The 12,812-nt window shown below is 40.8% G+C and overlaps 1 protein-coding gene across 1 annotated transcript in view; it reads right to left on the bottom strand.

Annotated features, from left to right (window-relative positions):
* LOC116362551 (uncharacterized) overlaps positions 1 to 8,598 on the bottom strand; it is a 28,154-nt gene extending 19,556 nt beyond the window's left edge. The window contains exons 1-7 of the mRNA XM_031816624.1: positions 8,222 to 8,598; positions 4,529 to 5,080; positions 3,800 to 4,061; positions 3,368 to 3,491; positions 3,064 to 3,169; positions 2,725 to 2,912; positions 1,654 to 1,812 (exon numbers count right to left, since the gene is read on the bottom strand). Of these exons, the coding sequence (XP_031672484.1) occupies positions 1,654 to 1,812; positions 2,725 to 2,912; positions 3,064 to 3,169; positions 3,368 to 3,491; positions 3,800 to 4,061; positions 4,529 to 5,011 (1,322 nt within the window). The 5' untranslated portion in view covers positions 5,012 to 5,080; positions 8,222 to 8,598. The remainder of the gene's footprint in view (positions 1 to 1,653; positions 1,813 to 2,724; positions 2,913 to 3,063; positions 3,170 to 3,367; positions 3,492 to 3,799; positions 4,062 to 4,528; positions 5,081 to 8,221) is intronic.
* Between the last annotated feature and the right edge of the window lie 4,214 nt (positions 8,599 to 12,812).

Genomic DNA, 12,812 nt, shown 5'->3' with positions numbered 1-12,812 from the left:
AAGGCTGAGTATAGCCCACAAAGATCTCCGCCACGGCACAACCCAAGGGGGGGGGCGCCAACCCAGACAGGATGACCACAACAGTGAATCAACCCACTCAGGTGACGCACCCCCTCCAGGGACGGCATGAGAGAGCCCCAGCAAGCCAGTGACTCAGCCCCTGTAATAGGGTTAGAGGCAGAGAATCCCAGTGGAAAGAGGGGAACCGGCCAGGCAGAGACAGCAAGGGCGGTTCGTTGCTCCAGAGCCTTTCCGTTCACCTTCCCACTCCTGGGCCAGACTACACTCAATCATATGACCCACTGAAGAGATGAGTCTTCAGTAAAGACTTAAAGGTTGAGACCGAGTTTGCGTCTCTGACATGGGTAGGCAGACCGTTCCATAAAAATGGAGCTCTATAGGAGAAAGCCCTGCCTCCAGCTGTTTGCTTAGAAATTCTAGGGACAATTAGGAGGCCTGCATCTTGTGACCGTAGCGTACGTGTAGGTATGTACGGCAGGACCAAATCAGAGAGATAGGTAGGAGCAAGCCCATGTAATGCTTTGTAGGTTAGCAGTAAAACCTTGAAATCAGCCCTTGTAAAATCCCTTTTGCCTGATACACCCCCCCCCCCCCCCAAAAAAATTCCCCTATTCTTCGTTAACATTTCCCCCGTCGACCGTTTGTCTCTGCTTCTGCAGGTTTTCGCTCTCAAAAGTACACCTTTTTAATAGAAATATAACACGATTAGATGTTCTATGTCCATGACAATGTTTAAAACCCTAGCAGGGAACCACTTTTGAGGTCTGGGAAAAACGGAAGACATGTCGATTTTGGGGTGTTGTTACCCTTTATAAAGGCAAGTGTGCGCCAGGAAGAGACCTTTATTTGGTTAAGCGGTGTTGCTGTAGCGCTCATGGCACCAAACAGATGGAAGGAAACTGAATCAGGTACGGAATATTTGGACTCATTTAGATTTGTAATGTAATTTAATTTTTACCCCAATTTCGTGGTATCCAATAGGTAGTTACAATCTTTGCCCATCGCTGCAACTCCCGTAAAGACTCTGGAGAGGCGAAGGTCGAGAGCCGTGCGTCCTCCGAAACACAACCCAGCCAAGCTGCACTGCTTCTTGACACAATGCCCGCTTAACCTGGAAGCACCAATGTGTCGGAGGAAACACCATACACCTGGTGACCGTGTCCGTGCATTGCACCCCGCCCACCACAGGAGGTCGCTAGTTGGCGATGGGAGAAGAACATCCCTCCCGGCCAAACATCCCGGCTAAGCTTTGGCTTTTTAACTTTCAAACCCACATGGGTGCCTGGACTTGGATTGTCCTATGCCACGTAGCACTTACTTGTGTTTATAATTTTTCCTTTTTGTTTTCAATTACTATTCCCCTCCAAGAGAACCTGTGGTTGTTTTGGAATACCTAAAATCTGCAATTCAATCCATGACACCCTTTAGTATAGATGCTGTAGACAGACGACAATGTGGCTTTTAAAGTCAATTTCAATTTGTATTCGTGGTAAATGCTGCAGATGTTGACTCAAGACCAAATTACCTTTAAAAGCTGCATTGTCGGCGATCTAGTGCTATAGCGAGCCATGGTTGAATCCCGGCCTTAACTGTTATGTTGAAGCAAGCTACTTTACAGGAGGAACTTCCCACCTGACTTCCTGTGAAGGGTCCACAGCCAGTTTACTGACGGCAATCAAGAAACGGTCAGTGAGGTTTTTCTTCCCCGACAGGAGACAAGCCGTCCCCATGACCTCAGCCAGTCTCTCCAGGTGCTGAGCAGTGCAGCTCCTCACCGCAGCGTTACGGTGGCTGAGGAAGGAAAAACAGAGCACATCAGTTATATGTCATAGAGATACATGAGTTAGGAGATGAATGATAATGGATTGTATTGATGAAGTCTCATCGATGGATCAAAATGTTGGGTAAGACTTTATATTAAGGTCCCTTAATATACCATTTATAAATTGTTTGTAAAGAGTTTACTTCCCATTTATTAATCATTATTCCTACATTTGTAAATGTCAATAAGAAATCTATAAATAGTTATTTACACATTTATAAACGCTATTTTAAATGATTTGTTCATGACTTACTAATAAGGTGTTTGATCACAATATGTAAATGATTAATAATGTACTACTAATGTACTATAAACCAGTTATAAAGGAGTTACTGTCAAGGCATTTGTTAATGGTTGATTAATGGTTTGACTCACCATTTATATACATATTTATAAATGTCAAAATGGTGTATTTATTAATGAGTGCATTTATGAATGTGAGTACATGTACTTACGAATACCTCAGTGCCTCACTAATAGCCCCTAATCTAAAGTGTTCACTATATATACACTTTATAAATGTTTATAAATGACTTGTTACTCCCCAAAGGCTAGCACACATCAGTAGACAGTACCTCTCCACCAATGGCTAAAAATAATCTAAATAACGCAATGGTAAAATAAGAAGTACACAACACAAGGGAGTATAAGACATAACAAAAAAATGTGATTCCATTCAAATGTGACATCTAGCGTTGGGGTGAGTTGCTGCCGGAAGTGTTGTGGAATAACCTAGCATGCTGATGAAAAAGGCAGTTAATTAAAAACTAGCAGTATTTCAATCTTCTCAATTTCGAGATTTGGATAATGGGACAATTTGTGGAAGTCCGGATCTACCCCTTAGTGAGTGTTAATTGACCCCTCTCCCTCTCCCTCTTTACCTCAGCCCACCGACCAGCAGGGCATTCATGACACGTGTAGGGGTGCAGCTCTGCACCATGTGACCCAGGGCAAAGTTGGCGCCCTGCCGGATGAAGGCGTTGGCCTCGCTGCCTTTGTGCAGCAGCACGCGTGCCGTCCCCTCCACCTCACTGTCAGCACAAGACACTGCAGAGCGCAGGTTCTTCACCTGAATCATAATAACATGCACAGGACCAGCTATTAATGTTGAGCAGTACAACTCACAAACATCAGAAACATGACACAATAATTTGACGTGTTCTCCAAATGTAGCAGATTTGTGCAGATGAATGAATAGGGCAGTGAATGAATACAGCTACCTCATTTATAATGGCAAGGCAGATATCATGGAGTTTAGGCATCAGTATGTCCATGTGGTTCTGAGCCATCACACGGAGAGAGGTCAAGCCCTCGATCTTCTTCTCCCTGCAAATCAGTGAAAGAAACGTAAGCATTTTCCACAACATTTTCCAAAAACATTAAAATTATGTTCATCAATTAGGACTCTGGTCTCTTAAATTCAGAAGTTTCTACGCTCTGTAGCTCAAATCTACATTTCCAAGGACACTACACTGTGCTTCCTTTAGCCTAGCTCCATTGGTCTTGTCTAGGGTGAATGCTCACCAGTCATCAGAGGGAGAGTGGAGCAGCTTGAAGGTCTTAGTCAGGGCCTGCTCTGGGTTGGACAGGGGCTGCAATCTGGCCTGGTTCTTTATTTGGCCCTTTGGCTCACTGGCTGCCTTATTGTCTATGGGTTGACAGCAGACATCTTATTTATGTATTTACTCATTTTCATATCTGTTTGTAGCTTTTAACACTAGTTCATTATGATATCATTTTAAATTTAGCACATATATTTTTGGTGCTCTCCCTGCTCAGAAGCAGGGTCCAATTAACCTTGAGTAAAGGTTATCTCACTGTGAAACAGGCAAATCAAGTGTGGCCCTGGGCTAAAGCCATTTGTGTCTCTTCCCTTCCTACTGTTTTTCTATCAATCTACCTAGCTTCATCTCCCTGTCTAATTTACATTAGTGTGAGTACATGAGAGGGACTGACCTGAGCCGGTGGCAGCCTTTGGCAGGCTAAGGAACCTTATAGGCCGAGGCTGTTTGCACCTGGGCTTGGTAGGAGGGGGAGCAGGCCTGGGTGGGCTGTCACGCAACTTGACCGGGGTCCCAACATCCAAGTAGTCACGGAGCTCCGCAGGGGTGTTCATATCCACTGAGCTCAGGCTTCCCAGAGAGCTGGTGGCTATTTCCCCCATGGACATGGCCGAGCCCAAACTTCTCCTGCCCATGGCCTTCACCTCATGTACCACCTTTGGTGTAGACCAGAAAACAATGCTCCCATCATAGAAATACATATAGAACTAGTATATACATAAACTAATACACAGAGAGATCCTGTATTCTAGGATCTATTCTATCATGCTGTCAAAAAGAGAGTATCCTTTCTAACTTGTACCCCCACACACTTACTCGGTACTGTATTTAGCCTCGTTATTGTTATGTCATTGTGTTACTTTAATTATTATTATTTTTTTACTTTATTATTTATTTATTTTTACTTTATTATTTATTTGGTAAATACTTTCTTAACTCTTCTTGAACTGCACTGTTGGTTTCACGGTAAGGTCTACACTTGTTGTGTTCGGCACATGTGACAAATAAAGTTTGATTTGATTTTAAGACATGGAACCACTATCTGTTTTGGCAATTTATCAGTCCAAGTATAATTCTGAACTGCAAATGTTCACATTTACAATAAATTCTAAGTCCATCCTACCTTCCAGGCCTCCTCCTTCAGGTGAGGCTCGATGTCCCTCACCTCCTCCATCAGGTCAATGGGTCCGTTGTTGTCAGCACAGCCCTGATCCGACTGGACTTTCAGGGCTTTGACTCCCCGCCTGCCCTTCTTCTTCTTGCCCCTCTTGGAGGGAGCTCCAGTGGGAGGGACGGGAACAGGCCACACGCTACTGCTGCTGAATGACTTATTTACCTGGATGGACTCCAGAGAGTGAGATCCGGGTCGAACTTGGGCTCCGTCCACCCCCACCACGTTCTTCAGTGGGGCCAGAGCTATGTGCTCAAGCCTTCGTGGCAAAGGCCTCGGTGGAGCTTTCGGCCACGGAATGCACTGAATAGAGGGGACGAAGTGGTGCGCGAAGGTGCTGCCAACCCCGATGAGAGCAGTCCGGACATAATTCTCATGGATAGCACTTATCTTTCTTTGCTTTGCTTCCATGGTCTCTCTCTCAGCTCTCTGCATCTGCAGAAGTCTGGCATCACTGATGAAGCCACGATGGCCCTCTGGGACTGGGTAGCTCTCCTGATAGCCCTGGATCACAATGGTACAGTATGAAATGTATAGCAGAAGTAGGCAAAATAGTTTCCACAGTGTGTCATAAAAAACTTTTAAGCTAAAGATTTTATGGATGTAGGCCTACTGTATGTCTATGAAACCACAAAATAAACAGTGATATTTTTGGAAAAACATTTGAAAAACTGATGAGCCTTACAAAACTTGAAAACTTGTCCTGGTCATCCTGTTGGTTTAAAGCCATGTTTTGCTTCCTCAGGTTTTCGATGAGACTCTTCATCTGTGAGTTCTCTTTTTGGAGTTTGTCAAACTCACTTGATTTTCTCCCTCGATAAGCCATTGATGATAAATATTAACACTCTCAAAATAAGAACTTAACCTATCTCTGTGAGAGATCTATCAAGAAATGAGTGGAAATTAAATGTTGCTTAGATGGAACCAGCAATGTTATTAAATTTAATTTGAATTTTACCTTTATTTTACTAGGCAAGTCAGTTAAGAACAAATTCTTATTTTCAATGACGGCCTAGGAACAGTGGATTAACTGCCTGTTCAGGGGAAGAACGACAGATTTGTACCTTGTCAGCTCGGGGATTTGAACTTGCAACCATTTATCATGGCAAGGCTTCCGTTACATTGTGATGTCATAATGGGGGTCTGTTGACAGTGCTGAGCACATCAGCACATGGTGAACATCAATGAAAGATTTTTGATTCCCATATAAAATCATGAATGTGGTGAATTTGTAAATACTATATATATATATATATATATATATATAACTCAGCAAAAAAATAAACGTCCCTTTTTTAGGACCCTGTCTTTCAAAGATAATTCCTAAAAATCCAAGTAACTTCACAGATCTTCATTGTAAAGGGTTTAAACACTGTTTCCCATGTTTCCCAGGCACAATCCCTACATCAGTGCTCAGACTTTCCGCAATAAACAGAGAGGCTGAACTGAGGGCTTGTAGGCCTGTTGTAAGGCAGGTCCTCATTAGACATCACCGGCAACAGCGTCACCTATGGGCACAAACCCACCGTTGCTGGACCAGACAGGACTGCCAAAAAGTGCTCTTCACTGACGAGTCGCGGTTTTGTCTCACCAGGGGTTATGGTCAGATTTACGTTTATCGTTGAAGGAATTAGCGTTACACCGAGGCCTGTACTCTGGAGCGAGATCGATTTGGAGGTGGAGGGTCCGTCATGGTCTGGCGCAGAGTATCACAGCATCATCGGACTAAGCTTGTTGTCATTGCAGGCAGTCTCAAAGCTGTGTATTACAGGGAAGACATCCTCCTCCCTCATATGGTACACTTCCTGCAGGCTCATCCTGACATAACCCTAGAGGGTTATGGTGACAATGCCACCAGCCATACTGCTCGTTCTGTGCATGATTTCCTGCAAGACAGGAATATCAGTGTTCTGCCATGGTCAGCGAAGAGCCCGGATCTCAATCCCATTGAGCACATCTGGGACCTGTTGGATCGGAGGGTGAGAGCTAGGGCCATTCCCCCCAGAAATGTCTGTGTACTTTCAGGTACCTAGGTGGAAGAGTGGGGTAACATGGTACAGCAAGAACTGGCAAATCTGGTGCAGTCCAAGGGGAGAAGATGCACTGCAGTACTTAATGCAGTTGATGGCCACACCAGATACTGACTGTTACTTTTTATTTTGAACACTGATTTTGATTATTCCATTTCTGTTAGTCAAATTTCTGTGGAACTGGTTCAGTTTATGTCTCAGTTGTTGAATCTTGTTATGTTCAGACAAATATTTACACATGTTATGTTTGCTGAAAATAAACGCAGTTGACAGTGAGAGGACATTTATTTTTTTGCTGAGTTTATATATATATATATATATATATACAGTTGAAGTCGGAAGTTTACATACACCTTAGCCAAATACATTTAAAGTCAGTTTTTCACAATTCCTGAAATTTAATCCTAGTAAAAATCCCCTGTTTTAGGTCAGTTAGGATCACCACTTTATTTTAAGAATGTGAAATGTCAGAATAATAGGAGAGATTGATTTATTTCAGCTTGTATTTCTTTCATCACATTCCCAGTGGGTCAGAATTTTACCTACACTCAATTAGTATTTGGTAGCATTGCCTTTGAATTGTTTAACTTGGGTCAAACTTTATGGGTAGCCTTCCAAAAGCTTCCCACAATAAGTTGTGTGAATTTTGTCCCATTCCTCCTGACGGAGCTGGTGTAACTGAGTCAGATTCCGTTTCCTATCGCTTCAACAGTGTCAACAGTCTTCAGACATAGTTCCAGGCTTTTATTTTGAAAAATGAGCCAGAAACATAACATTGCATCAAGTGGTCACATGAGTTTTGCTCGAGCAACAGATTTTGGACAGCTATTGCTTTTCCCTCTCCTACTGTGAAAGATATTTGCGGTTGATATATTATCGATCATAATTTTAAAAACAACCTGAGGATTGATTATAAAAAACGTTTGACATGTTTCTGTGGACATTATGGAAACTATTTGGAATTTGTCCGCGTTGTCGTGACCGCTCTTTCCTGTGAATTTCTGAACATAACGCGCCAAACAAACAGAGGGATTTTGGATATAAAAATAATGTTTATGGAACAAAAGGAACATTTGTTGTGTAACTGGGAGTCTCGTGAGAACATCCGAAGATCATCAAAGGTAAACAATAAATTGAATTGCTTTTCTAATTTTCCCCTAATCTACTTGATGCTAAGTGTACTTAATGTTTTGTCGAGCGATCGATACATTTACACACGCTTGGATTGCTTTCGCTGTAAAGCATAATTTCAAAATCTGACACGACAGGTGGATTAACAAAAGGATAAACTGTGTTTTCTTATATTGCACTTGTGATTTCATGAATATAAATATTTTTAATAATATTTATTGAATGTAGCGCTATGCTATACAGCGGTTGTTGATGACACTTATCCCGTTAACGGGATTGCAGCCATAACAAGTTAATCCCTTCTCTTAACATGTATGGCCCCAAAACATAATCAAGCAGCTGACCAATTACACAAGACTTTAGTTCGAAGTCAACTGAAATTAATCAACAACTGGATACATTTCTTTCTTTCTAAAGTGAAACTATCCTCCGCATTGGAGTATCTCTACAAGTATAAGTTTAACCAGTATTTCAGTTGTTTTACCGTCCCATGAAGAAGTGTGGCAGGCCTGTGAGGAAGGATCCTACAGCCATGAGGAAACAGCCCATAGCAATGAGCCTGGGCCGGTGCAGCTTCGCCCCAAAATGGCTGACCACAGCCAGGAACAGCAGGTTACCTGCAAGAAACCACAACACTACAGAAGTCAGGAATTGCAAATTATAAACACTGTTTTTTTCCAACTAAAAATGACATATCAGTTTGGATACTAGGTTGCAACAACACAGCATCAAATACAACAATGTTAGGGGTTTGACAGTAGAGTCATGGACAAACGCCAGTCAATCAATTAATAGGAACAACTATAAAACTGGACAGTATTGAGAGCAGACTCTGATTGAACCACAATTTTTTTTTATCATGCTGTAGTCTGTATCTGGTTTTTACTACATGAATTCTCAAGCAACTCAATGTTATTGTTGAAACCCATCTCAAAGCTGCTGTCTATGAGTCCGATGAGAGAGCTGGACAGGTCAAAGTGTCTCTCTGAGTGATGGCACTCTTCATGTAGGTCCCTGACAGAGCTTTGGTGAAGGAGGCGAACTACAGGGCCACGATGAACTGCTGACAAACACAAGAGAGAGAACATTCGTGTGTGTTTGTCCGTGTGTATGTGCATGCGTGGATGCGTGTACAGACAGAGTACATGTGTAGCTGAGGTGGCCTGCAATAGTAAAAAGAACGGACACAAGTTTACGTCTGCAAAGTTCTGCCGCTTTCTTTATTTTGAAGAATATTTTTTTTCTCTTGTTCAATTGTCTATTTTCTTGTTAGTACTTTGAAAATATTCACATCAAACAAGTGCACACTTTAAATTAAACAACATAAATGCACTTTACCTAAAGCAGAATTAAAAAATGTTCCACAAATAACCCTGTCTTAGTGTACGGTTTCACATGAAAACCACAATGTATTTCACATTCATACAATAGAAACACCTATATATGAAACCATAAATAACTGAATGTTTCTCTATATACCTCTACCTCTATAGAAAAGTGACAACAATAAATTCAGCTTTAAGATAGTGGCACCTCCAGAAAATCGTCTCTCTCTCACTGTATGCACTAAAAGTCCACCAGACTGAGCGTGCTCGGCCAGTTTACCAGCTAGTGAGCACAATTTTACACAAAACAACCAATAACATGTAAAACCAACTCAGAAATCCCTAACAAATGGATTCTTGATAAAAAATCTCCTAGACAAAATCCAGTACAAGTCAGCTACTCAGTAAACATAGTCTTTGTGACTCGTAAATGTTTTTTTTACCTCAGCTAGCATCAAGCTAACATACACTCTCACTCAATGTAAATCACCTTCTTCTCTCACTCAGTTCGACACAAAGCCAAAACAAAACCTTTCCTAACGTGATAATATCTTGACAAAGTTGTTAAATAGCATGTTATTACATATTGTGTATATATTTGAACGTTTGAAGTGCTGTTACATACCTGTAATAGTAAAAGAACTGACACAGTTTACCTCTGTAAAGTTCTGGTCCTTATTCTGCAGATGGTGAGCACTTGACCAGAACTTAATGTTTCTCCTGCTACAACAGTGCAACAGCGCCATCTATTGGCCTGATGGACTGCTGACGCTAAAGTATGTAGAAAATCCCATTAAGATTCATTAAGACAAATACAGAAACAATTAGGGGGGATAAATAATAAATGGCTGTCTGTTTTTAGTGACTTTGTTTTCAACCCATTACACATGCACAATCATACATGTGCATTTAAAGCATTATTAAGATCCTTGAGTGTGGAACTGCAGGGCGTTTACGCAAAAAACACATGAATTTCACATGAACACGGGAAGTGTACCAAAAACATGTTTTAATGTAATCTTATGTGAAGATAATGTGATAACATGTAAAGCAATATGTGATTACATTAAACTACACATGTGAAAATGTGATCACGTTGTGTTCCAAAATGTAATTTGTGCTCACATAAAATGTAAGTTGAAATCATGTGGTTTTTCTGTCAGGGCAGGAATATAAGATGCATTTTGATGTTACATGATCTTGAAAATGCAATGTTCTTTGAGGTTCTTCCATGTTCCTTTCCATGTATTTTCCATTTTACTTTCCCTCAGTCCTTTTCACTTTCCTTGTCAAAACAAGCTCTGTCCCCGTCAAGACTTATTGAGCTTCTGATGGATTTTAAACCATTCAACAAATAGTTTTATAATGAAGAGTAGACCCAACTAAACACCCTGGATTCTTTACACACACATTGAAAGGCAAAAATGTCGAATTTGGACTCATCAGACCAAAGGACAGATTTCCACCAGTCTAAGGTCCATTGCTTCTTGGTCCAAGCAAGTCTCTTCTTATTTTTGGTGTCCGTCCTTTAGTAGCGGTTTCAATGGAGCAATTTGACCATGAAAGTCTGATTCACGCAGTCTCCTCTGTGAACAGTGCATGTTGAGATGTGTGTGTTTCTTGAACTCTGTGAAGAATTTATTTGGGCTCCAATCTGAGGTGCAGTTCACTCTACTGAACTTATCCTCTGCAGCAAAAGTAACTCTGGGTCTTCCTCATGAGAGCCAGTTTCATCATTGCGCTTCATGGTTTTTGCGACTGCACTAGAAGAAACTTTCAAAGTTCTTAAAATGTTCCATATTGACTGACCTTCATGTCTTTAGTAATGATGGGATGTTGTTTCTCTTTGCTTATTTGAGCTGTTCTTGGCATAAAATGGACGTGGTCTTTTACCAAATAGGGATATCTTCTGTAAACCATCCTTACCTTGTCACAACCCAACCTGTTGGCTCAAACGCTTTAAGAAGGAATGAAATTCCACAAATTAACTTTTAAGAAGGTACACCTGTTAATTGAAAAACATTCCAGGTGACTACCTCATGAAAAGGTTGGAGAGAATGCCAAGAGTGTGCAAAGTGGTCAAGGAAAAGGATGGCTACTTCGAAGATTCTCAAATATAAAATATATTTTGATTTGTTTAACACTTTTTGCTTACTACATGATTCCAATTGTGCTATTTCATACTTTTGATGTCTTCACTATTATTCTAAAATGTGTAGGTGTGTCCAGACTTTTGACTGGTACTGTATATATTATGGTAATGAAAATATGGTACAATCCAAGGGTGCAAAGCTTTTGGAGACTTACCCAGAAAGACTCACAGCTTTAATCGCTGCCAAAGGTGATTCTAACATGTATTGTGAATACTTATGTAAATGAGATATTTCTGTATTTCATTTTCAATACATTTGAGAAAAAATTGCAACATATTTTCACTTTGTCATTATGGGGTGTTGTCTGTAGCTGGGTGAGATGATAAAAATCCATTTGGAATTCAGGCTGTAAGAAAACAAAATGAGGAATAAGTTAAGGGGTATGAACACTTTCTGAAGGCACTGTATATCTGCAAGAAAGTGATAAATGAGTGACTCTTTGAAAGGGGGTCATATATACATTGCCTTATTAAAAATAAAAATAAAGCTATCGTGCTATAATCGGCATAGTTTCTCAGACCAAATCTTCATTCTGGTTTAAACAAAGCAATCTGATCATGCTCCAGTAAAATACACGCTACAGGGAATTTTAAAAAAAGGCTTCTGCAAAGCACATATACATTGTCCAATCAACATCCACACATTGATTTCATTCTTCGGGTCTTTATTCAAACACAAACACACGTGGAATAAAATGATCTTTCAGTGTCTTGTTGCAGGTTGTGCAATGTTCGAAAGTGTGTGAGAGATTAGCATTAATGTTTGTGTATGAGTGTGGGGTCAAGTTTGGACGGTCGTACATATGCAAATAGGCAAGATTGTACATTTCAGGTCCATGGACAGCAGCAATATCGGCATAGCGATATCTGTCATTCAGCACCACATGACAGTAGACAGCGGCCATCTCATGTGAAGTTGGCACTGGGGAAATCCCATGTAATGAGAAGCGAGGCCAAGGAGGCAAAAAGACTGAAGGAGAAGACTCCCACAAGAACTCTATGCTAAACTGTTCTGCCACATTCATTTCAAATGTTACATCTTTCGATTTGTAAATGATAGGGAATACATCTGCAAATATTTGAAACTGATTATTCAAACTACACTGTACAGCTTTTGTGTGTCTGTGCATCATAGGTACAACAGTAAGCAATTCCGTTCTCAAATGTCTGTTTATTGTGAGAAACAAAAGGAAAAACACCTGTTAGACCATTACAATGCGGACTGTCATGCATTTTTACTATTACCAACAAGACAACGAAGTGATACGTGTCATGGAGACTAAAAACGGAAACTTTCCAAACACCAAAAGTTCCTACGCTGAGCGATATTGTTTACTACACTATTATTCATACAATCCAAGTCATACGTTTATTGTCATTCATACTCTTATTTTTAACCGAATATCTTTTCAAAAGTGTCCATTCTGTCAATTCAGAGCATGGAAAAATATTGGAATAATGTGCTTAAGGGGACTGACACTCAAGCCGCACAACAGGATAACACAACAACCACATTTTCAATTGACAATCATTGCTTTAAATGGATGTGGTCGATAGATTTGTATAGGTGTATGCACCAAATTGCACACAAGGACCAA

Source organism: Oncorhynchus kisutch, unplaced genomic scaffold, assembly GCF_002021735.2.
Source record: "Oncorhynchus kisutch isolate 150728-3 unplaced genomic scaffold, Okis_V2 scaffold841, whole genome shotgun sequence".
Classification (NCBI taxonomy): Eukaryota; Metazoa; Chordata; class Actinopteri; order Salmoniformes; family Salmonidae; genus Oncorhynchus; species Oncorhynchus kisutch.
This window is presented reverse-complemented; position numbering and strand designations above follow the sequence as displayed.